Here is a 25,882-nt window from a genome sequence, read left to right as displayed (position 1 = left end):
GAACAGACACAGAATAAAGATGAATGCAGACCTGCATACTTGAGAGATGCCTCATCAATGGAATCAGCCTGTTGCATGAATAAAACCTCATTAATACAGTGCTAGTTTTTCTGAAGTGGGGGGTGAGGAAACCAAAAACAAGCCATGGAAGGTTAACCAAGCATAGCAGGTGTTTTGACCTGCTCCAATTCTTGTTATTGGGACATCTCTTTTGTATGGCGAAATTGCAAGTAGCAGGAAAATTACAGGAACCAAGGAAAAGAGTTGTTTCCTCTGAAAGTTCAGGCCATTGGATCTGGTAAGTTTTCATAAACCATTTGGCTTAAATATTAACTGTCTTCGTGGCACATAGCTGCCCTAAGGAGCTCTTGAGTTTCTTCTGTTTGCTGACGGACTTGCTCAAGGAGTTTGGCCATTTGGCTTTTTCTGAATGCTAATGAAAAGTCTGGATCTGAAGAGAAATAACAGGTGTTAGGCAACCTGCTATTTTTCGCTATGTTCTAATGCAGATGCATAGAAAACTTATTTTTCAGGTTAGATACAGTTGGTTGGTGATTCTTATTACAGGTAAGACAGAAAAATACCACACAAAGCACATAAAAATTCAGTTTTCATCCCTACAACCATTCAAGATTGCTGCTAAATTCTCCTGATCCAGACGTATAAATCTCAGTTGCCAAATTCAGCCTTATGCAGCAGCTGCCTATGTAGATACAGTGGGGTTTTGGCTCTGGCTCTACATACATAAAGATATGTGCAATATACAGTTATTACCACATTATAACCCTCATAGGTACTCAACTTTTATCCAAAGACAAGAAGACTAACTTAACCCAGCATAATATTAAGTAATATTAATGGACTTTGAAGTATGAAGATGTGAGACTTCCCAGCTTTACTATCAGCTAATTATACAAATTTCTTATTTGCTTGCTTCATCAAAATAAACTAAAATCACATTTGAAAAACTTTTAGGTTGCAAGCAGCAAGGGTCAGACGAGCCCAGGCACGTTCCATCTGGCAATGTTGGGATTTTATTCCAATAAGTGCCAAAAGTTCTTATATAGGGTAAGATTTTCCTGAAGTCCCATTTCCCTGCTGTTCTGAATGCCTTTAGTTTTAAAGCAAACAAACAAAATCCTCCTGCCTTTATTGGGAGATAGTCTTGAAGAGCTGCTTAAAAACATGTAAGGTAACAGCTACCCTTAAGATTATTCTGTTTTCTTTAGTGAGCAGAGCTAGTCCCTGGAGAAATTTGCACTGTCAGTGGTTGGACTCATCTTAGAGGTCTTTTCCAACCCTAATGATTCTGTGATGTCTGTTACTAAGCAGTGCCTGTTTGCTGCTGATGGGTGCAGGCAGCCTCGGCAGGAAGGACGTACCTGCTCGTAGTCTGCAGAGTGTGGAGATGCCCAGCTGCTGAAAACGGACCTCTTGGTGGGTAAGAAAATTCTTGAGGTAGGCTTGAATCTCTTCAATGTGATACTTCGACAAAAGCATCATTTTTTCTGTGTAAATGGGAGAACCACTGGAGATCAATGCAAGCCTTTAAGCACTTTGAAAACTGAGTTTTGTAACATTTCAATAATGACTCATCCACCTTCAGCTAAAACCAACATTACTGCAAAGACTGACAAGTGACTTCCCTGTACTACAGCTTCTGGTAATACTGCTGATACTTCCGGTAAATAAAAAGATGAGTGGGCTGCTGGGAATCTGATCCCTGTGCAAGGGGCCTGCTGATTGGCAGTGGTTGGCCTGGTAGGTGAAGCTATCCATTAGATGATTATGCTGTTGGATTCTGTTCACTACCTGAGAGAGAGTCTGCTCTGTTGCAAATCATCAATGCTAGAAATGAAACAGATTTGCATTTTCCCTTAATGGGGACTTACCACAGATTTCTGTTTTTCTTATGTCTAATGTCTAAAATCTAACTATACCTTTCTAGAGAATGTGGCAAGTATCATCAGAACAGCTTTTTCTTGCAAGTATTAAAGGCTCTCAGCTGCATGAGGCAAGTATTTAAGCATAAAACTGTTTTCTACAGGTAAAAATAATGCTTTTTTATTCTCTTTCATTGAAACTTGAAAAATTTTGGCGACATTCTTAAAACTACTTTACTTCACTGCTCCTGCTAATTTAGTCTAGAATTATATCAGCAGGATTTGGTTCAGTAAGAGTTTTTCTCTTGCTGGTCAGGGAGTAGAGTTATTCTAAAATTTTGGAACACAGCCTCTGCTGTCTGTAGGGGATGCCGTCATATTTTACATACTGAGAAAGAAGGTCAAACAGTAAGATACAACCTTATTTGAAGTGACCCTTGTCTGAAACACATTCTCATCTCTCCCATGGTGAGGACTATGTTAATAGTCTCCCACCTTCCTACTGAAGCTGTTTGCAAGGACCTCAGAATTAGCTACAGACCAGCTCTGCAGAATGGCCGTTCTTGACGACGGCAAAAACCATGTAAATCAGACCTTTATCTGTGGTCCACTTTCATCCCTGGAGTTTCTCGTGCACTCAAGGACTGTTTTATTTCAAGGGTGACTATAGGCACTTGTACTCTGAAAAATTCGTAGAGACCAAGTGGGGGGATGATAGAGGAGTATTTAAGGTTGTTCAGTGCCTGACAGTCTTTTGGGAAAAGGCTAATTTCACTCCAGACAGCCATAAGTCTCTTTCAAAGCACAGTTAATCCTGTGTGAGTTACCGTGACTGATCATGTGCTGGATGATGGAGGCAGCATGAAAGGATGGCTCAGGATGTTCCAGTTGGCCAGCCAGTCTCACCAAGCACCTTGTCAAAGGTTCATCCATCCACTGGACCATGTGTAACATGGCTCCTTCTGGAAGGCAGAAAGGTAAGAGAATAGTCTCTAAATAGGAACTCCCGTGTCAAAGAAATGAAGCTGAGAGGTCTGCCAGAAACTGCTGAAATGGTGAATCCTTCATGCAACTGGAGAGGCAAAATAAGTGCTGAACTTGGTTAAAAGTACGTTTAGGTTGTTAAAAAGGGTCATGTTCTGAGGTTATGCTCTCAGTAAGGTAAGGCCATGGATTTGGTTCATATTTTGTTGGCTTTTTGTTCTGCAAAAATTAATCACTTTATGTGCAAGATCCACTCTTGGCCTATTGGGCTCAGTCTGTCCAGCAGCTACTCCAGGAGCGCGCTCCACTCGCAAAATTAAATGTGATGTGTTGCCAGCTGCATGGCCATCACACCAGATAGAAGAGATGACCTGTTTGACAGACAATATCCAGTGCTGGGTCACGTTGGGAAAATTTACACTCATCCTTTCTGCTTTAAAGAGTGCTGTACCTTTCATGAGTGCCAATTTGGTATCTCTGATAAAATCCATGTGCAAAAAATTTCCAGATATAGACCTACTTCATATTTTAGTCTTATATCAGTTTCTGCAATGATAAAATTATTTCAGCCTGAGAAACAGGGAAATGTTACAAATAGAAGTAGACAGGCCATGTACAGCAGTAAAGTTCAGCAAAAAAAAAATTAAAGAATTTTAAACAGATGAACAAAAATGCAGACAATGGAGCCCATGTATCCTGCCAGTGAATTGGATTTTGTTGTTGAAACTTACAATGAATTTAAAAGGAAAGACTTGGGCTGTGTGTCCAGTTGTGCTCCATCTCCTGTTAGAATTAGTACAGGACATGTGCACTTCTCTGATTCAGCCATTGATGGAGGGTTGCTGCCATACCTTGCTTTGCTAGCTCAGCAAGACAGGATGTCACGTAATGAAGGGAGTCTTCCTGAGTGTCGGTCAAAAGCATGGTCTGGAGGAGACCTTCGACACAGCGGCTCTCAGTGATTCTCTGCCACAAGAGAGAGAGTCATGTTTAGCACTTCCATTAGGGTTTAGTGGTGTCTGGGGGCTTCAGAAGTACTGAGGTGAAACCATCAATAATGGAAATGTCTCCTCTTAGATCTACCACAACAGGTGAAAACACCTTGGATTGTTCAGAGATCACCTGTACTGAGATACGTATGTTATAGACTGAGTTGAAAAGAGATAGGAGGCTTAACTTGTGCTGACCTGGACTAAAAGCAAAAAATGAGACCAAGAAATGAGTTCTGAATGAGTCAGCTGGGGGTGACTGGTTGCTAGTGAAGTTGAATCATGAAGTCATCAGTTCTCTGGGACGTCCTAACAATGGAAGTTGCTCATGGCTCCCTAATTGAGCTCAAGTGTCTATGAGCAAAATGGAGTATCTTTTTCGGATACTCATTTTATGCTGCATTTTTTGCTGTGGTTTTTTAACTTGCTGCTTAGAGGTTCAAGGTGGATTTGAGACTGCTGCTTTTCAAGCTCCCACACTCAGTTTCTGTCCTGCTGGCATAAAAACAGTACTGCCTTTTTCCTCTTGTGCCAAGGACTTGTGTTTTAGGGAGCATTCCTTAGAATTGATCCTGGAAACCTGGCACTCCCACTCATGTCTGTTTATTCACTTATGCAGCAAGAGCTTGATACTCTCTATCTTATTAAGCTTTATTGAAGGTAAAGCAGGTCCCAGCTGATAACAGCATAAAGTCACAGAATTTAGGTATTTCAAAAGAAGACTATATTTGTCAAACTTTGAATGATGGTCCATTTTTATTCCTACTGTGGGCCTTGAGTTTAAGGGAATCTAGTTTCCTGCAAAACTCGATGTCACAGCTATTAGAAATTTATATAATTCTTATCTTAGTAAAAAACCCTGTAATTTTCCTTCTGGCTGGTTTAAATCTCTGGAACTAGTAGTAATTGTATTGTGAACAAAGGGGGAAATAAAGAACTGAGTCTTAAAAAGTGTGTACTATGAGGTGGAACAAAGCAGAAGTGAGGATTTGGTGGGGTTTTTTCCTCATTATTGATTGCTACTGGTGGTACTGTTTGATCAGGGTACTCTAAAAGGCAAGGAGAAAGGAAGTGCATCCTTGCATATGGATTTCGAAGCAAAGTCAGCAAGAGAGATCTTTATAGCATTTTGGCATAACTAATATCTTGCCAAAGAGGCAAAATGTACATCAATAGCTGGGGTTTTGTTTCACAACAAACAGCAGCTGAAGCATGAGAGCCAGGAAATAAAGATACAGTTCATAACAGACCTCAGATTTTCCTGAACAATTCCTTTAGTCAGTATGAAATGTTCTTGCTTGCACTTTTTATACCTATGATGCAGTCAAATTAGGTAACCACATCATTCATAGCAAAAATTAGATATTTATTATTTTAATTAGCTTTTTTATATTGTATTAGGAAAATATGAATAGAACTACCTTTCATTATGGTCCTTTTATTCATATATTCAATTCTGTGTAAAATATATAGCAAATTGGCATATGTTTAATTACCCACAGAATTAATTATTTTTTAATGCTGATTTGACATAAACACAATGGCAACCTCCCAGGGTATAGTTCAGTGACAAAAATTGTGTACCTACCTGTCTGTTTTTGGAAAGGCACAGGTTTTTGATGATGCAAGCAGTATGTCCAACAATCACAGGGTCTGTTTTATGTGCTGCCAGTAACATCCCCAGGCTCTGCAGGAGCTCAGCACATGCCAGAGTGTCCTGAGAAGAGCAACCAGTATCTCAGTATCCAGTGTGGACAACACAATGCAGCTTTGCAGTGAGCTATGGAGAGATTGAACTTAGCTCTGCAAGAAGAGCATTAGTTTGCTTATTTAAACCAAGGATGTGGCTGGGTCCAGTGCTGCTTCTCTCAAGTATGGTCTGATTGCACTGACTATTGAGTACTTGCTATGGAAGGCTGGAGTCTTCAAGGTTGTGTAGTTTATTGTTGGTTCCATCAAATGCCTCACCGTGGTCATTGCTAGTCAGGGGAAGGATGTGTGATCCTGCTGGAAGGAGAGGTTGTCAGGGTTGCTGTGAAAGGCAGAACTACACGGTGAAGTAGCAGCAGCAGTGTGTCCTTGAGTAGCTCAGCAATTTACCTGGCTACAATAATGGGTTGTATGTTTAGATCAGTTTGTGATCAGACACCTCTTCAGTAATCATGTCCTGAACAACATCTTATTTACACACATTTCTATGCTGTCTGATGATATTTTAGAGGTACTTTGCTGGGTATCTCTCTCTGAATGTAGCCTTCCTCCAATTACCACTAATATTATTTGAATCACAGAATGACCTGGCTTGGAAAGGACTTTAAAGATCATCTAGTTGCAAACCCTCTGCCATGGGCAGGAACACCTTCCACTGGGCGAGGTTGCTCAGAGCCCCATCTAACCTGGTCTTAAACACTTCCAGGGATGGGGCATTCACAAATTCTCTGGGCAATGTGTTCCAGTGCCTCACCACCCTCACAGTAAGGATTTTTTTCCTAATACCAAATCTAAACCTACTTTCTTTCAGTTTGCAGCCATTACTCTTGTCTGTAGTATCAGATTGGAGTCTGGATTACTGCACAGGTAGTTACCTCAATAACCATATGGATTAAGGGAGCACTGCTGTGTGTAAGAGAAACCTGACTTCAACAGAGTTTGTTTTAGGTCTACAGTTAAAAGCAAAAGATTTCCTCTTGGGAGTGTTTTTTCATTCAGTCTCCTTCCCTTAGGAATTTAGGAGTTTTTAATGCAGTTCTTCTGTTTGTTCACAATGAACTATATAATTTGTACTGCCTGGAAACTGAGACACATTAGCAAGGGAGTTCAATATAAAAGAAATCATTGGTCCTATACACAGCTGCAAAAAATCACATAATTCTGAAACCTATGAAATATCAGGATCACTAAAGCAGTGTTGAAAGGTGGATGTCTTTAAAAGTTAGTTTAACTTTAATCTTTCTTTTGCTTAGGCTAAATTGCAAAAGTGTATCTTATTTTCTTTTAATACCGGCTGACATCTTCACTTAGCTCATTTTAAGCACTGTCATAACCAGCAATCCTAAAATAAGACAGGAAAGTAAGTTGAAAGGGCAGTTCTATGCCTAAACACAGGGCATTTAAAGAATCCTATATGCAGACATGACAGTAAATTTTCCTTAGATTTTCTTTAAAGGAAGAAATAATATAGTTTTAGATAATCCAATTAAATTACCACTGATGACTGTCTTCTACGCTTTTGGGGCCAAATGTCCTCTTTTCTACGTAATCCCATCAACTATGATACCCATTTTTGATTTGCTACAACCTGAGAGGAGGAAATTTTCTATGGATTATAAAGGAACTTTCTAATATATAATGACTTCCCTGCCAAGATATTTTGTTTATTTAGGACCTACATTAGCAAGTGACAGTACTTGAATTTTGCTGAACTTCTTTTTTTGGCTGGAATATGGCTGAGATCCAGATTTTGTTTTCTGGCTCAATTCTGCACAATGCAAGAGAATCACGAGAAAACTGTGAGTAAAAATAGATTGAGTGGTTCAGATGGATATTGATCTAACTTCTCCCAAGACTAGAATATTAAAAAAATAAAGGCAAGGAAAAAAAAAATCCAACAGCAAGTGTGCTTCCAGTTGCAATGCTGCACTCATACTCCTTACACAGGGATTTCTTGACAAGGTAAATATTATCCCATTTACCAGTTAGCAAAATGTCAAGGCAAAGTTATTTTGTACCTGGAGTGGAGATTCAGTGGCACCATCTGGAATAGACAGAACCTAACTTCCAGGTCTTTTGCCCAAAGGAATTTGACTTAAAAGACTGTTTTCTCACAAAGCCTGTTTCTTTAGTGTTTCAGGGTTGGGCTGTCCTTGGGAAAACTGAATAAAATTCCCGCTGCAAAAGCGAAGTTTTCCAGCCCTTGCTGGGAATCCCTGTCAACAGCCTGACCAGGAGATTGCAAAAAGGGGGCTGAAGCAGGGCAAGGAGTTCCCGTGAAGCATTCCTGGGGGTTTGCTTCATGGTAACTAAAGGGCAGACAGATTCTGCCCCATTGTATCCTGGGTAGTATTTGTAATAATTCAAGCATCACTTGACTTGGTTGTAAAGGTTAGCTTTGTTCAGTGGTTTGTTTTCCAACAGTTGTTCCCATGGAGAAGTCCCTTTTTCAGTCACGGAGAATTCAGGCTGAGTTAGAGAAAGAAACGTTGAAAAGACTTGAAAAGCAGGCCAGAAAAGGCAGAGAGATGGGGAGGCAGGATGTGAATACAAAGAAGTCAGACTCTTCTCAGAGTGCCCAGGGCTCGCTCGCACAAAGCAGCAACATTCAGTAGTCAGGGATAGCTGTGTTTGCTCACTTAAACAAATTTAGAGATGTAGATACTTCTCATTGGGGAATAAAGTGAGATGCTTTGCTTTCCAGTCTCCTGCTACTGAACCTTTTTCCCCCATGAAGGATGGGCTGTTTCACCACTGGTGTAGTGAGGCTGAGTTCACAGTGTCTCTTTGTGGCGAGGGATTTGAAACACTGGTAAAGACAGGTTTGAGGACCAGGGAGAAAAGGATTTGTGGGTACTCTTTCCTGGGAGAACAAAAAATGTGAATGATATTTGGAGATAAGAAAAGCAAATCTGAGTGAGGACCATGTTCCAGCATAATGTCTCCTACTGAATAACATATTTACTGTGCAAATGGCCTTCAACTAACTTAATGCATTTCAATTGTAAGCTTGTTGAGAGAAAATTGTGTTTTGATTCTATGAGGCAGTTTGACAAGCAATTGAGGATGTTCTGTGCTCATGCAGCCACTCTGCCTTGAATAGCTCTGTGCTCTAGTTGCTGCCTTCCCAGGCATTGAGCTCACCCATTTTCCTATCACATCCCAGAGGTAGGGGAGGTGCAATTTTGGTTTGCATACAGACAACTGAATTGTTACACACCAAGCTTTCCAGACCCAGAGTAAATTCCCAATCAGGCTGAGTGTATTTCAGGCACAAGAAGCACCTAAGGCCACCTGAAGCTATTCAGACTCTATCACTACTGCTTGAAGCAATGTGGCAGGAAAGGTTCACATGTTTTTGCTCTATGTACCCAACCTCTGACTACTTTCAAATGCTGTTGTTAGCTTAAAACACTTACAAAACCTTTCACATCTACGTTCTTAAGGATGTCTGTAATTACTGTAAAGAAAAGTTTATTTAAAAACGAGAATAATCTGTCAGTACTTGCCGTAATTTAATTGCAGCCAGACTTCTTCGTGTATTTGCTAGGGTTGCACTATTAATGGTGGTGTTTACCCTGAACATGGGCAAAAGAATCGTTCTGTAACTTAGGACATGAGGATACACAGTCCTGTTGAAAGTCCTAATGCGTTAACTAAAGATAGACAAGATTTCAAATGCTGTTAGTCCCCCTTTTTGTTTTGATCCTCATTCAAAATATGTCAATATTCTACAAATGCACTTTTGAATAACACTGTCCATGTAGTGAGTAACGGATATTTGCTCTTTGTTCTGCACTTATGCACTTTAAATGTGTGCTCTAAATCAGTTTTTCTGCTTTTCAGTGGGTGGGGAAGCTCTGTAGCCAAGATATAACTTCCTTGGTTGCCCTCATGGTGGCAGTCTCTCATGGCGCTGTGTTTGTCCTCCCCCTCATACACCTATCTGGGGACTGAGGGGACTAGAGGGAGTTGCAAGGAGTGCAAGGCAGTATCCACATATCCAACGGCTCTGACATCCATCTGCCCCTCTACTCTCTCACTGGTCTCTCCTTGGGATCCCCCTCAGCACAACAGGTGGCTCCTCAGGTAGTTGGTGACAGTGCAGATGCAGTAAATGAAGCCTGGTTATTTTGGGTAGGAGAGAGAAGGGTTGGGAAGGCTCCCAGAGTCTCTTGGTCATTCTCAAATTGCATTTCATAGGCTGTTTTGCCATAACAGTGTTACCCCTGGTGGTGGCCAGAACGAGTCTTTCCCCTCTGTTTTAGGGAAATAATCTCCCATACCTGGTTGGGCGGGTGCTGGGAGAGTATCCAGAGCAGAGCGATGGAGGCACGACGCACGTCCTCGCTTCCAGAGGCCAGGAGAGAGCAGAGCTGGGGCAGGACGTTCTCAGCAACCATCTCAGCCTGGATGTCCACTGGTGTGGGAAAACAAAGGAGGTCAGGGGGGTTCAGAGCACTGCAGGGAGTAATTCAGGCTCTGACTCAAACAGTTGACTGTTGTATCAAATTAGAGGGGACCTCCCCATCTCCATGCGATAGGCAATGCCAGATGTTCAGTTATAAAAAGAAATGCTCATTTGTTCTCCCTCCTTTTGCTGAGGGATTAATACAAGCTTGATGACAGAATGTAGGTTTGGGCACCCTCAGTCTGTGTCTGAACCTTAAGAAAACGAGTGAGGGGAATTTTCTGACTCTATCATTGGCATAAGGCCAGGTATGAAGGTGGCAGCTTCTGCTGAACAAACAGAAAGACCTCCCAAGCACCACCTATCTCGCAGAGTTTTAGTTAACCAGAAGAGGAGCCCAGCCATCCCACTGAGTTGTTATACCCCACTTGCTCCTGCAACCTCAGTGAGTGCACTAAAAGGCAATGCCAGAGCAGCCAGCAGATGGAGAGGCAGATCTAAAAGGTCAAGCAGACTGGGTGTTTCAAACTCGTCAAGGAGTGGCACAGCACTTCCTTTGCTCTCAGCTCCTCTATAATTGTGACTTCTTGAGAATTAAGCACCTCTACATTTTCTAGATGAATAAGTCTACCCTGGAGTCTGGGACTTTAGCACTGAGTGTGCCAATCCTCGGCCACTATTTCCTGAATATGTCATAGAAATGAATCTTGGACATTCAATAGGGTTTTTAGGAGGATGACAAATGCATGGGAGAAAATTATATTTAATGATATACAGAATCATGCCTTGGAGAAGACAGGTTCCCACTCAATAAGTAATTTCAGAAGACATTCTGTCCTAATTGGGTTTAATGCTTAGGAAACATGGAAAGAAGGAAAGCTCAGCAACTCACTAAGGCTCTGTACATAAGCACACCTCTGCTACCTTTCTCACTTTCTCCAGATACTCCCCTTGCTACCTGGGAGCTCTAAAGCAGATTTAGTTAGTATATGCACTGCACCTTCCTCTTCCCTTAACATCCAGTTAAAATGTAGAAAATGTCTCTTTGCTTTTGATAGGAAAGGTTCCCGGCCCACTGTGCTCACTCTGAAAGGCAGAGAGAGATAGAAATAGTGTGGTTTCTTTATCTCCAAGACATTGCTTACCACTGGTAGCCAAATTTCTTAGGCAAACACATGCCTGGCTTGAAACCTGCTTGTGCCAAAGAGGAAAACCAAAAATTAAAAATGAGAGAGAGGAGGAAAAAGAGCAGTTTCAGTAATGCATGTTCTTGCCTATTGCACACAAAATAAACATGATAACACTAGTAAGCTCTTACATTATCTTCAAAAGTAAGTTTTGGCACATGTTTTTTTTCAAAGTTTTGATGAAATTTTTTTCAACCTCCTAGTATCAGTCATCCTATTGGTGATGAAAAATGGGGTTCAGATGTTGGCTTTATTTTAGAACATCTGATAAGTTATAAGAAAATTAAGGGAAAGAAATTGTCCCATTTGCTTTGCAGTTTTTTTCACCTCCCTTCTATACAGAATTTCAAGTTCCACCAGGAACTGTGGTTTCTTGAAGTTTCCTTGATGTGGCTTCCAACAAAGCAAAATTCTCAAGATGTCATCCTTGAAGCCATACAGTAAAAGTTCCGGATACCAAAAAGAAAAAAACAAGTAGCACAACAGATGTGTCAGACAACTTCTGTCACACACACAATGATCAAAGACAGAGCCTGGACAGGGCACTTCTCACATGGTGTTTCAAGTTAATAACACACTGGCTATCCTAGTCTAAAGGAAGTGTCCAGGGCTGCAGAACAACTTTAATAATTTCCCTTGGCTTTCTTCATACATTGACCTTGTAGAACCCATGTATTTTCTATTATAGGTGTCTTTTCTCATGGGAAAGATGCTGCATAGGTACCTGCACAGTAGATGAACAGAATAATGTGAGGCTGAAACTGGAAGCCCAAGTCTATACCTCTACTTGGATGCTAAGTCTTTTCACAAAGAGAAAGCTACAGCTTTACCTTGTCCACAGAAGAGGATAGGAGAGAGATCAGTGTCCACAGCAGGAATCTGTCACTGGGTCTCAGCAAGGCTTTGTGGTGCTGAACATTGGCTGCCACGTTGCTCAGGGCAGCACAGCTGTAGTACTGCAAAGAGCCAAGAAAAAACATAGAGAGAAAGGTCAGAGTGGTGACACACTGAAGAGAATACAAATAAATTGGAGAAATGCTCAGATTTAAAACCAATAAAAATAACATGCTTTTTCATCCTAAGGGTGTTTATAGGGTTGAAACAACATGCTGTAGCTGCTCCAGCAATCCTGCTGGGGCGTGTAGTACATTTATTAGGACCCTGGCTGTTTGGGAACGTGCTCTGCTGCTGCACTGACATTGCTGCTGGCATCTAAGTTAAGTCATCTGCATCTATTGTATTATATGTTTACATTGATATACTCAAGCTGGATGTAGATATTGCCCTAGCATGTCAAGACATTATTTCAAAGCATCTAACCATTAACGCTAGGGAAGACTACACATATAAAAGTATCTATTACTAGGGAGGTATAATTACAAGAAACAGGTTGAGCTAGAGATGGAAATTTTAAGATGAATCTCAGAGAAATCTAAAAATGTGGAAACAGTTTCCAGAAAGCAACTCCAGAGGGTCCATCCCTTCAGACATCTAAAATATCTGAGTAGAGATAATTAAACTAATGGGCAAAAAATTCTGTGCTACTCAAAGGACTGAATAAACAAACTAGCAGAGTGTAAGGATTACAGCTCTGATTCATAGTTTATTTATCAGCACACTTTTGCACTGACAGGCTCTCTGATGAGTGTGCAGAATCACAAACAGGTGTCTGTGATAGGCATAAAATAGGATGCTTTACAGATATTTACAACAACAAGAAAAAGATCTATTCAAGTTGTCTTCTCAGAATACTTAGTAACATTGCTTAGAGTGGATGATCAAAGTTAGAATGCAAAAATGCCCCAGTTGAAACAAAAAACCAAAACCCAGAGGAAGACACCTATCTGCATCATGTCTGATGATCTGAAAAACAAAGAAGGTAGCCACATAACAACCCTGTGCATACATTAATGTGTGCTGGCAGAAGAAATTTTAGATCACAAACTTTCTCCTATGCAATGAGACATATTGGGTCTTTTAATATATATTATGTGACTGAGCTGAGTTTTGCCAAGATGCTCTCCCATGTTTCTCCACTTCAACAGAGAAAACATTTCTCCTCTTCCTCCTTTTCATTTCTGCATACTGAGGTTTGTGCTCTCCTTACAGTCACGATGTTACTGTTTTAAAATCTGACATATTTTAGTCATACCTGGACTTCTGAGTCAGGAGATTCCAGCAGCAAGGCAAGAACTGGTAGGGCTCCTTCCTTGCAAAGGACTTGTTGGATTTTCTCTGCCATTAAAAAGAAAAAGTAAAAGTGTCTTCCTCCCTCCCTTCCTCTCATCTGGAGGCACCATTCAAAAGGGATGTGCACAGTTCTTGGGTTCTAAAGAGTGCTGATGTTGTCCAAATATATGCCAGTCAGTGTGACTGGAGAGTATATAATTTAGAGCTTGTGTAATGCAGCAGTATGCAGATATTTTAGCAAAAAGACTAGCAGGCTGTCTGATTAAGCTTTTGATGGTTTTATGCTAAAAACTGCTCTGAGAATCTGAATTGCTGGAGAGGCTGAAAAGTCTCAGGTATGATCTTCACTGTGATTTCTGTGTTTTCAAAACAAATTATTTAAAATATCCTGAACAATACCAGAAATGTAATAGCCAACTGTATAAGTTCTTTCCAACTGTTTCCTTCCACAACACAGAGTTCAGAGATGTTATTCATGACTTTATCCTTTAGCTCTGTGGAATAATGGTATCATCTTGGTAGCTGAAATTTAATGCTGGTTTGTTTTAGAGTTAATTATGGTAGTCTACATATCATTGCAGAGGTCCAAGTACTGCTTTTGATAAAGCTCTTTGCAGATATTCCAGGAGCCTTTAATGTCTGACTCGTGATAGTTATACTTAGTATATTCCAGCACTGAGTTAAGTCAGCAAAAAGCTCCTAAAGCTTGACTTTGTTGGATAAGCTCCTGAGATTGCTTTAAAGTGCACCAAATGTCCGGCTAATTTTTTAGGCCAAATTGTTTCTTTAACAAATAGCTACTTTTTTCCTATTTCTTTGACTGATTGTTTAAATATTCTTATACTAGCCTCTTGGATTTAAAAATCAAGCTTTTTTGTTTTGCTACTAGGCAAAAAAGGGCCTGTATCAGCAAAATTTAAATCATCAACCTATGGTACCAACATGAATGCCACATGCAGAAGAAATAACTTGTTGATCAGATATGCTTTTATTCTTGCCTTAAGCTTTAGGATTATTTTTCTATCAGTGAGTTTTCTTTTGGCAATTTAGGTAAACCATTAGTCCAAAAGTACCTGACTGTGTGAGGTTCAGAATAGCACCAACTGCATTTTGCTGGACTCTGGGATCATAGGAATTGGCAAGAGACAGTAGGGGTGTAACTCCTCTAGCAGCACCAATAGCCTCTCGGTTGGACTCTGGAGAAAAGAATCAGAGAAAGAAAGAACTATTTACTGCCATCTTACTGTGAGCCACAAGCAGGACAACCAGCAGGACTATCCCTTGGTGTTCCCTTCTCTGATTTCTCTGCATGCTCAAAGGAAACTCTTAAAAATTCTAAGAGCTTAACAGGAAGGAAACCTGTTTCCTTATTTCATTACTTCTGGATTAGCCATAAATCACAGCTGGTTCAATGCTTTTGGTTTGTTACTACGATAATTAAAATATCCTTAAGATCCTTTAAACAGGTTAACAGAGTGTTGTACTTGTCAAACCCTTGGTATGTCTGACCAACCTATTCACAGTGTGATAACCAAAAACTACCTCATTAACTGCAGGTAAGGTTTAATTAATTTAGTAGGGTATATTCAGGGCCAAGTTCTTTCTTGGAATTTCCCTGTATTACTCACTTGACATCTACAAACAGTGCAGAGGTTTCTAAGGAAATTAACAATATTTATACACCATTTAAACAATGGCCAGTCTGTGGAAGTTTGCTGAGAGAAACATGAAGCAGACAGAGCAAATTAAAAAAAAAGTATTTGGATGAGATCAGTTCTTCAGGTGCTAACTAACTTTGAGAGTTATGAGAACAAAGATGCTAGTTTTATACCTAAAACCTATATAGTGAGGAATTGACATAGATTAGCTAGGATGTTTATTCAAGTATAGTTCAGAGAGTATCAGTTTAATATTCCAGGGCAAGTAATTTTCTGTTTTCCTATGAGTATATACTCAAGTAAATAACTTTTATTCTGAAAAAAAATGAGAAAAATAATTGTTCTGGAGAGAGTAATCTATTTAAAATAGCTTTTCCATGTGGGAAGCTATTATTCTGGTGAAATATTCTGGCCCCTTTCATAGACAAGCCCTTCTCTAATCTAATCTGCCTACATACCATTCTTTTGTTTCCCTCACTAGAAGCAGAAAGTCTTTTGTATGACTCCAATGGGTGTGATGCAAACTACTCAGGTGAATAAAAAAGAGAAGTAAAAAGATTAAGGAAGAATTTAGATATCACTCGTTCCCTTATTCTTGTACACAATATACTCCATAAATGTTTGTGAATGTGGAAAAGAACCTTACCTTTGAGAAAAGGGATTATGAACATTTGGACAAAACTTAGGCAAATTCTTTCTTCTATCAGATATTGTGCCTGAACACTTGTTTTACCAGTTTATGATGACAGACTGGATGGGGAAATCGATCTCACCAAGATCTCACTCTTGCCATCTCTGTATGAGAGGTGGCAGGCTAGATCATGCTTCTCTCCTGGACCACCTGTTTATCTTAAAAAATGCAGTCCCTCCACTGATGCCACTGCAACCACTGACACCCCTTGGAAGGCTTTTAGAAGGAAGCCATGTGTTTGAGACAGTACTCTAAAGTGGGGAATCAACATCTACTCAAGCTGTGTTTGAATAACTCACTAATTTATAAATTCTTTCTTTCCACACTCAGACATTTGTGTACCTAAAAATTCCCATCAGAACAACTTTGAATGTGCTTTACGCTCAGTGCATCCTCCTTGTTTTAGCTTGAAGCAGATGTTCAGACCCCCCTAAACCCCGAGCATGTGAACATTTAGTTCTGAAGTACTCTGAGTTCTTATCTCATAACTGATTCACTCACTTTCACTCAGTGATTAAAAAGCTGCAGATAATTGCAACTATGCCTGTGTCCTTTTGCTGTGTGAACAAATGCTGGTGTTGGAACAAACTAAGCTTCAAATATTTTTTGAGAAGTTTGCTCTTCTTATTTTTCAGCTCCCTATTGCAGCAGGGAGACAACCCAGTTTACACATGACCTGCAGTAACACTGCTAAACAGTTTCACTCTGTACATAGTCTTGCATGCTTGTTGCAACAGAATTAGACCATTCTTAGATGCAGAATTTTAGTCACCTTAAAGCCATCTAAGGATCTTCCTAATTTGGTTGTGCTTCCATATTTATCTTTTTTGCATAAATGGTCTTCTTGAAGGATATGACTGAACAGGATACTTTTCTCAAGCAAACGCTTAAAAATATCAGAGTCTGCAAGTTAAAATTAAAATAAACCCTGAAGAATTGCCTCTTGCTTTAGTCTCATTGCTGTGGTATCTAAATATAGTCTGAAAAACAAATAAATGGATCCAGCCCATTTGAATTCTAGTTAAACTGGGACAGAGATCCTCAACACTGATCAAACACCAGGGAGCAACCCAGCCTATGCAGGACTGCCCACCTCTATGTTCAGCTCTGAAAGCTCTTTAAGTGCTTAATTTGGAGTACTTGTGCTCAGAAGGACATTGGCGCTTAAGGAAGTGTTCAAAGGCAAAAGAAGACCACAGGGAATGAAGGCAGCCTGGATCTGCAGTAGCTGAGGGTTCCCTCCCTGTATTCCAGGTCAGACATGTAGCAGGGTATGAGTGCCTTCAGGACTAAGTAACATCCTTAGATGCCCAAACAAATCACTTTCTTGGTGGACTTTTTTTAAAACAGGTGAAGGGACATCTCTGTAATTTTTAGGGGCTTAACTTCAGTGATCCTACACAAAGAAAGTCCTTCTAGAGCCAAGTACCTAAAAGTTTAGTGATGCCATGCCTAATTAAGACATTTAAATGAGGCAATTTGCATTCCACACAAAGTAATGTAGTATGTAGAATTTTAAACCTGACCATAATATGCAATGCTTAAAAATAAGCTCCTAAGGGAAGAGTGTTTAAAAACCTGAAAATAAAACAAAAAGGTGGGATAAAATGCAAATCAGCACTTTCATGTGGTTGGATCCAGCTTATCCACTCCTCCTTTGCAACATAAATACTTAAATGAGAAATTACCACTTTCATCATGCCTCCCTTAACCTTCTGGGACATCAGATTGCACCTTCCCAAGCTGGAAAAGGAAGCTGGCTACAAGAAGGGAAACAAATGTGAAAACACAGCTTTTCTACAGTCTTGTACACAGTTTGTACTGGAGAACTATGAGTTTGCACAAGGTAGAGTAAGACAGACTAACATGATAACCTTTCTTTTGGTAACTGTGGCTGAACTTACCTGTCTGGATACCAGGAAAATATTAAAATCATTATATGAAATATTCATAGTTAAGCAGAAGATGGTGACAAATGCAAGTAGTACATGATGGATAAAAAACTGACTGAAAGCAAACTGGCAGAAAATTTTGCTGAATGGGAATGACCACCTGGGAAGAGGCTACAAATGGAATTCCATGAGGGCTAGTCTGTATTTGTTTTGAACCAGAGAGTTAAAACAAAGATGCTAATGTAGAACTGTCAATGCAGTGGAGGACCAGAATATTTTACAAATAACAGACAAGTTAGAATACTGAAGCAATGGAAACAGAATGAAACCTGTACAAAATGCAGGGATCTGCACTTGGAAACACTTGTGGTACAGAGACTTGATTACTTGGTGTCTGCTGGAAATAGCAGCAAAGGAGGAGCAAGCCTAAGTGATTAAGTCAGCTGTAGGTTGACATCATCACCATGGCACAATCACCAAACCTGCAAGTGTTACCATGAGATGCACCACAAAACATATTTCTGTATGTGCCACAACAAAAGGCACAGGTGAGACCTCAGCTGAAGTACTGCACATTTCTAGTGACTTCTCTTTCAGAAGAGATGAATCCAAAACAGAACTCCTGCAGCATTTTTCTACATCTTGGCACTGCAACAACACCACAGCCTGAGGCCTGTGGTATCACCATACAGCACATGCAAATGCGAGGTTCCATTCCTGGAACATATCATTTACACCGGGAAGGACTCTGAAGATGAATGGAGAGTCTCACTTACAAGAGGAGTCTTAAAAGACCTTGGCTTTCTCAGTCTAGTAAAATGAAGGAACCTCATCAGCATAGACATCAGAGGGACAGAACTCCTGAAGCAAAAGCCAATGCAGACATTAATTAAGATAAGCCAGTCATGAATACATTTAGGATGAAAATCAGAAAAAGGTTTGTAATAATAAGAGCACAAAGTCAGAAACACTGAGAAAAATAACTGGAATGTCAGGAGGTTGAATTTATGATGTGGGAATACCAAAACTTGTTGCTGCATCTTATGACTCTTCCACCAATTGCAAATAGGTTGTTTCATCTTAAAATATGATGGAAAAGTTGAATGAATTCACAGCTGAGGATAAAGGCAAAGAAAACACTCACCTGAAACAGCCAAAGTCATGATGCAGGCACAGGAATTACACTGGACAGTGGGATCCCCTGATTCAAGCAGATCCAGAATTGGCTCAAGTAAACCCATTTGGACAACTAATTCTTTGTCAACTATTCAAAAATCCAAGAAAAAATGGACAAATAAAAAAGTAAGGATTTAGTATTTTGTGGAAAGAATACATCATCCATTGACTGCTTTGGATATCTACATTACGATTATACAAAATAGAATTAAGATAGAAACAGCCAAAAAGCCACTCACAGTGTCCAGCTGGGTTTGCTTAATTTTCCTTCAGATGCATGAAAGAGTGTAACAGATGTTTAGAGGTTTTAGGCCAGAAGGTCCCAAATGAGGTTAATTTTGGCAAGAGCAACTGCAGCTTTCCAATATGTTTGCAACTTACTCAGCAATCCCCCTCCCCCCTTTCTTTTTCTTCTGAGGTCTACCCTTTAAGTATCATTTTTCTTTGTAAATAATGACATGATATTATTTGCAGCAAAATCCTTAAAAAAAAGAAAGCAAAGAAAAAAGCCAGCTTTGCTGAAGACTGACTCTGTCTTCTGCTATCATGGGACTGCAGGATGGAGCTTGTTAGGGCTCAGGTGACCAGGAGTGCAGTAGTAGATGCAACAAGGACTCTACTGATGTTCTTGCCCTGTCTATTAAGATAAACTTTATTGGGAAGTTATTCTTCTGCATCTCCCAGATTCTATCTCAAGTCTATTTTCCCCTTTGGTTACAGAAGCAAGTAAATTACACTAAGCGTTTAAACTTTTTTTTCTCTCTGCAAGCCATTTAAGACTAAGGTCCAGTTCATAAATAACCAGAAAATGAGCACTGTCTCGTACACAGAGTTTATTTATATTAGCTGTATCCGTTGTTTGAAAGGAAAAATGTCTGTAGATCCAAGAATGAGAATACAATTCCCACACTGGCCTGGGAATAATTTATCAGCCTTTGCACACAGATCGAAGAACTCTTGTCACATTATATAATGTAGCTGGAGGGATCTGATCTATCTTGGTGCCACCAGAAGCTATGTATCTTGCAGTCAGAATCAGACTCACACTTTGTGTCCTATGAGGAACAAAAAAGGAATCTAGATTTGTGTAAAGTGCCCACCTTCTGTCTGAGTCTGGCTGAACAGATACTTCTCCATCTGAAGAGAGATGTGTCATTAATTACTCACTATTTCCTTCCAGCAGGAAGTTGACAAGGGACAAGGAAGACATCTGCTGCACTTCCAGGTCAGCAGAACGTAGTAAGGCATAGAAGGGTTCCAGATGTTCCACAGGCAGGGGGATGTTCACTGCAAGAGTGAGAGGAAATATTCATGAGTCCCATTGTTCATCACAGTCACATTTTTCCCTTGATGGACTTAAGCCTGAGGTGCTCCCATACACAGGCAGAGTGGTATTCACCTTCATTAAAATTCCACTGCTACTAGCAAACAGGGCAAGTTTCCTGAAGAAGTTTTGAATAATCAAGTACCTCAAAAACATCATGGGAAGGGAAGAGGTGTGCCTTGCTAACAAACAAGTCATTCTGCCTCACAGCAGGTCCTTGCCTTGTGGCTACCTGCACTTTTTATCCAGCAAATAATACATAGGATAAAGCTATAATCAAAGTGACAGAATATTGTCTTTGAAGTAAAATTAAAATAAACAAATAAATAAATTGCAACCTGCTTATTGCTAGTATTTTTACCTTTTTGTAGAATTCAAACTCTTGCTGATATTTTATTTGGGATATCTAGGCTGACTCCTAACCATTAACAAACTACCTCAAGAGCCAAGTGCTCCCACAGAATATTTGAAACAAAGAAGAATGTGTCCTTCATAGCTTTTCACTACAATCTAACTTCTGGACCATTGTCCTCTTTTGTATATAATTTTTAACGTTAACTGGTCACTATGTCCATTTCCTTTCACCATATTTTGACTGTGTTGCTTTCAGGAGATTCAGTATACACTAACTTTAAATACTTTGGGTTCTGCTGAGCTTCACATAAGTAACAGTCTTTTATAATCGTAAGAGATATCTCCTTATAGCAAAACCCAGAACTGACTCTGCCTATATGGCAATGATAGTTTTCCATCTTCTTTAGCAAACAACATGGCATGAAAGCAAAAAAAAAAACTTGCTTAATGAATCAAAAGGAGTTTCACAGTTTGAAATAATATTTTTTTTATAATCACATGAAAATTTTCTAATGCTTACTGAGATAACTTACTGTGCTGACTCATATGCAAGTAATAGAGGGCAGCCGACTGCTGTAAACCTGGGTTTTCCGAAAAGGATAAGGTTCTCAAGGCTTCCAGAGGGTCCTTTCCCAGTGGAGACATTTCAAAATCTAAAGATGTAAAATGACAGCACAGGCTTAATTACATCTGTAAAGGGTTAGTTTACAAAAAGAAATTAAAATTTAAAGCCAACCAAATGCATAAGGATTTCTGTACTCCATAAACCCATCTATCTTTATTCATGTTTCCATGAGCAGAAGCAATAGATGAACTGGGAATAACCTGTCCTTGGCAATGCCTCTTGTAAAGCTCACAAAGCTAGTGATTGGAAACAAGATAAATTATAACCTTTGGACACTTTTATGCTATCTAATATAAATGCAGGTGTTCTTGTTTTCCACAAAAATCTTTACCTTTTTCTGAATCTTTGTTAAAATACTGAACATGGTGTTCTTAGTTAAGTAAGAGTATATATTTCTAATTTATTTTGTATTTCTATATATATTTATAAGTATAGCAAGAGTATATATTTCTAAGTTACCACATCTGAAGTTCACTGTGTTTCCTGTCTTGGGTATTGAAATACAGGATTTAAAGGAATAGCAACATGCAAACTGGCTTGCCTCAGGCTTAAATTTCTAGCATGAGTCTACCGGTTCTCAAGTATGATAGCTCCCCTATGAATGAACCAGATGTTCAACAACAGTCATCAAGCAATAGCAGTCATGCATGACTTCTGTAAGTCACTGCATAATATAATATGTGGAATGGAACAGCAGAGAGGAAAAGGAAAGGGACAGTGAATGAAAGAACAGAGTTAAAAAGGCAATGTATGATTGATCAACAGGTGGAGCACACAATTATAAGATATATTTTCAGGCAATAGATCAAAGCTGTGCAATAACGATTTAAATACTTCTGTGAAAAATATCTAGCTATTACCTCCCACGAGACAAAGAAATGTGAGGGATGTGAGAAGCATGGTGTTCATGCCTCACTACCAAACACAGCCAATATCTCAAGCCATTAGAAGCTGCTGACATGTCAAGACTAGCAAACTCCTACCCTCAGGATTAGGCAAGTGAGCTTCACAGAACTGCTTCATATAAAAATAATTTTAAAAAATAATTAGTAGTATACACAAAGGGAAGGACTCGCCTGTATGTGCAAGGTTTTCGACAAAAAAAAAAACCAAAAAAACCTCTTCACATGGTTTAATTCTGTTCCTTTTACTATCTGAACCTGAATCTATCTGATTCTTCTATATGTAGTTTTGTCTGGGAGAGTGATAAAACTGAAACCACTCAAAATCTTCACCTGCTCAAAATATCAAAATTTGCTGCCCTGGTTAACAGATGAGTGTGATGATCAACCATGAAGTCTCTCCTTGCAGCCAAATTGTCCAAACACTGTCTTTTTGCTTATTATATTTGTTCCTATTTATTATATTTTGTTCCTATTTATTATATTTTGTTCCTATTTATCATATTTTGTTTATTATATTTTGTTTTGAGGATAGGCTTGTTCCCTCTTGGAATAAAATACAAAGGTGAGTATTAAAGTAAGAGGGATGCGTTCTTGATTCTCTTTGTGAGGTTTCCCTGCCTGCATTTGTCTAGGCAGTCAGATCTGGCCATCCAGACAACCAGACTGGTTCTGCTTCTTGGGTGCTGTATATGTCCTGTCACGGACAATGGGACCTCCCTGAAACCCCTTGTTGTCATGTGTACTGTTGTCAGAGAAGCTCTAGGCATCCTGCTACTGTACCCCAGCTCCCATGGATCCAAGACAGACCAGACTTTTGAAGACTGATCTCAGAGAGGAAAGGATCTCTCAAGAAAACACACATTTATTCTTTTCAGGGAACACCAGGGGCTGCTACAAGGAACAATTCTGGCCTCCCCTTCATTACATCTCAGCCATCAGCTGTGCGGGGATACTGCCAAGACAGTGTCCTATGGAGTCAGGAGCACGCTGGACTTTGGAAGAGAAAGTTCAGCCCTGGAAGATCTCCACTGTATGACAAGCTGAAAGATTTGTCCCTATTCTGGATATGAATGTCAGGATTTAAACCAGTGCTAAAGGTGCAACAAACAGTGAACCTTAGCAGCAGCACAGGACCCACCACATTTGCTGGATAATGGCATCAGCTAATACCGACTGAGGCTAATCCACACTCGTTCCCAACTACCAGAGTCACAGCAATTATTCCAAAGGTTGTTCCATGACAGATCATTTCAAATAGAATTAACCATGTCACACCAAGGAAAAATGTCTCTCCTGGTTCCCCTTACAAGATTGTTTCATGTTCCCAAAAAGACAAGTAAATGAATAGTAGCTCCACACCCTTCACACAAACCAAAGTAGGGGACTATGCAATTTTGTGTAGTAGCTTTAGCCCAAAGCTGTTAAACATAAAGTCACAACAATTAGTTGTGAAACAAAGCAAAACCATGACCCCTTTATCTTGAGATAAGGACTATTTTTAGATTGGACAACCAACAAAATACACTCATTCAAGATGATTGCAGAAGTGAAATAAAAACGCAAGTTTTCCTATTGATATTGTATCCTAGGACAGGACAAAGAGGATATCACAAACAGAAAAACAGAGGAAATAGGCAGATAACTTGTAAAGCTAAGGAGATAGATGAAGACATACATCTACTTTGATTCAAACAGAATCCCATGATTGTGATTAAGCCTGATGTCTAAAACATTTGCACAAAAGCACAGTTGCTTGGAATCCTGAGAGCTCAATGATGCTTATCCCAGGGTGACTTTGATTTTCCTCATGTATAGCCCAGACATTCCTAGCATAAGTCCCAGGGTTCAGCCAACACAGAGGTGCACAACTGTGCACATCACGATGTGATCTGCTCCCTCACAGCTCAGCACTCACGTAGCATCCAGTCCTATCAAAGCCTATGTCCAGTTTTGCCAGTTCCTTTTAACTGACTTCAAAAAAATAACTTAAATTTCTAGAAGGAGTCATTTTTATGAAACACATTTACATGGGTTATATATTAACAGTGGTGGCAGAGCAAGAAAGTTATTGACCACTTCTACCCAGATCCAACTGTTGCACGACTTGAGCCCTTGGTGTCCTGTACACAAAGAAAATGCTCTGTAGCTCTGGCCTTTCCTCATCATCACTGAGCTATTCAATGCCATACCAGAGCAGATCAGATAGCAATTTGCTTTCAACCCACAAAATTAATCCCCTTGCTCTTTCACAATCCTTAAGAAAAAGAAAGTCTTCTTACCTGTTTCAATATGCTGAAGAAACTCCTGTGCAGTCACTCTCTCATGAGGCTGTAGGATGGGCTTGTACAGCTGCCTGTTTTTAGAGCTGCTCTGTTTTAAGCAGGAGCAATTGCTTATCAGAGTTAAGCATTCCTTGATGCCTTGCACCAAGTCAGAGGACATCCTCTGAACAAAGCCTATGAAGTCCCGCAGGAGCTGCATGCATCGTCCACATAGCTGACCCATTCTTGTTCCAGCAGCAGCACAAATCAAGAAGAAAAGGAAGGAGATGGAAACAAAAGTTTCTTCTCAATTTGTCCGCCTTTTGCACTAGCTTGCCTCTTCACTGTTTGTTCTGTCTTACAGATATTAACACCACACCATGCGCAGATGTTGTAAGGCAGAGAGACTTCTGTGTCCAAAAAAAATACATTTCACAAGGCTGGTGGTTTCTGCAGATCTCCTGAAGTTCATAAATTATTATTTAAAATGAGTGCACTGGAGACACACCTTCCTTTCACTTGAAGAGAAGTAAGATAATGACCTAAACACATTTCATAGAGAGCAAATGGAGTTTAGGTTATGGATCATCCACCAAAGCCTGTATGAGGCTAGAAAAACTCTGGGATAATGGAAAATGCAACCTGTTTTTGTACGGCAGCTTTCCACATGAGAGGTAGGCACCACCTTGTCTGCATGTGTACAAGCTGCAGCTACCAATTGGAGAGAGGAAGATGAAAAAAAAAAGAGCAAGCAGACAGGTTTTTCCAGTTTTTGCTGAAGCACAGATCAGAACAAAGGAGCTGTTGGACAAACAACTCATAACTCAGTCACCTGAGATTTTGCAAATCAGCAAGAATAGAAAACAGGGGGAAAAAAAAAAAAAAGACAGTGACCAAATGAATTTAGCACCATTTTCTTCCTGTCAAGCCAGTCCTGCTAAGTGGGCTGAATAAGTTAGCAATGGGAGGATGCAAAAATTATCTGCTGTTTTCATGCAGAAAGAGGTAGTAAAAGAAAAATGTTCAGTTTTCCTTTTTCTTAATTCACCAGTCTGGTGCATGTGCCCACCCTTGGCTGAAGAGTTTTACAAATAACCCTGGTTTAATTCTTGCAGCATGAGGTGATTTTTGTAATATTGAGGATTCCAGTAAAAACTAGTTTAATTCACAGTTACCTTAATTAGGGATCCTGTAGGTACAAGTCTGCTGAAAGTTAATCACTTTTATTAACTTCTTATTCATTGATTTGGTGGATTTACTCTAATGATTGCATTTGATACATTTATTGGTAAGTTTTCACCTCTGTCCTTTAATGAATCTTTATTTTCTAAATAAATCATGTTTAAAAATCAACCATTTGTTCTGCACCCATCTCCAAACACTCATGAACAGACTCACCCAAATCTCTCTGGTCTGTCCAACAACTGCTTTTTTTTCTCTTGATGTAATTTTCTTAATCACAAATTCCACCTGTCACAAATAAGTTTGCCTACACTGGTAAACCAAAAATTAAGACACTTCTAATACATAATGCAATTCATTACAAAGAACTGTGATTTTGATTTTTCTGGCTACTTCCTTGACCAGCTCTGCAAATCCATTGAGTTCTGATCTCTGTCTGGCTTCTTAATGTCATCAAAAG

General features: G+C 39.7%; 1 protein-coding gene across 1 annotated transcript; it reads right to left on the bottom strand.

Moving 5' to 3' along the window:
• Positions 1-329: 329 nt before the first annotated feature.
• LOC118685289 (uncharacterized) lies at positions 330-24,484 on the bottom strand. The gene is made up of 14 exons (XM_036380751.1): positions 24,259-24,484; positions 20,983-21,102; positions 19,939-20,058; positions 18,740-18,859; positions 14,428-14,550; positions 13,317-13,399; positions 11,995-12,120; positions 11,123-11,168; positions 9,853-9,986; positions 5,445-5,573; positions 3,719-3,833; positions 2,711-2,845; positions 1,383-1,508; positions 330-451 (listed from the first exon to the last, which is right to left on the bottom strand). Exons 1-14 carry the CDS (start codon positions 24,482-24,484, stop codon positions 330-332), a joined length of 1,725 nt encoding a protein of 574 aa, XP_036236644.1.
• Between the last annotated feature and the right edge of the window lie 1,398 nt (positions 24,485-25,882).

The sequence above is a fragment of the Molothrus ater genome, chromosome 3 (assembly GCF_012460135.2).
Source record: "Molothrus ater isolate BHLD 08-10-18 breed brown headed cowbird chromosome 3, BPBGC_Mater_1.1, whole genome shotgun sequence".
In the NCBI taxonomy this organism is placed as follows: Eukaryota; Metazoa; Chordata; class Aves; order Passeriformes; family Icteridae; genus Molothrus; species Molothrus ater.
The sequence above is the reverse complement of the archived record's forward strand: the minus strand, read 5'-3'. Positions and strand labels throughout refer to the sequence as shown.

Excerpts from the sequence above, each read along its gene's own strand:
- LOC118685289 (XM_036380751.1), bottom strand. The coding sequence starts at position 24,484 with ATGGGTCAGCTATGTGGACGATGCATGCAGCTCCTGCGGGACTTCATA. Across the intron at positions 21,103-24,258 it reads TCTTCAGCATATTGAAACAG|ATTTTGAAATGTCTCCACTG; the intron begins GTAAGAAGACTT and ends TTACATCTTTAG. Across the intron at positions 11,169-11,994 it reads TATCCTCTTCTGTGGACAAG|GTTTCAAGCCAGGCATGTGT; the intron begins GTAAAGCTGTAG and ends TGGCACAAGCAG.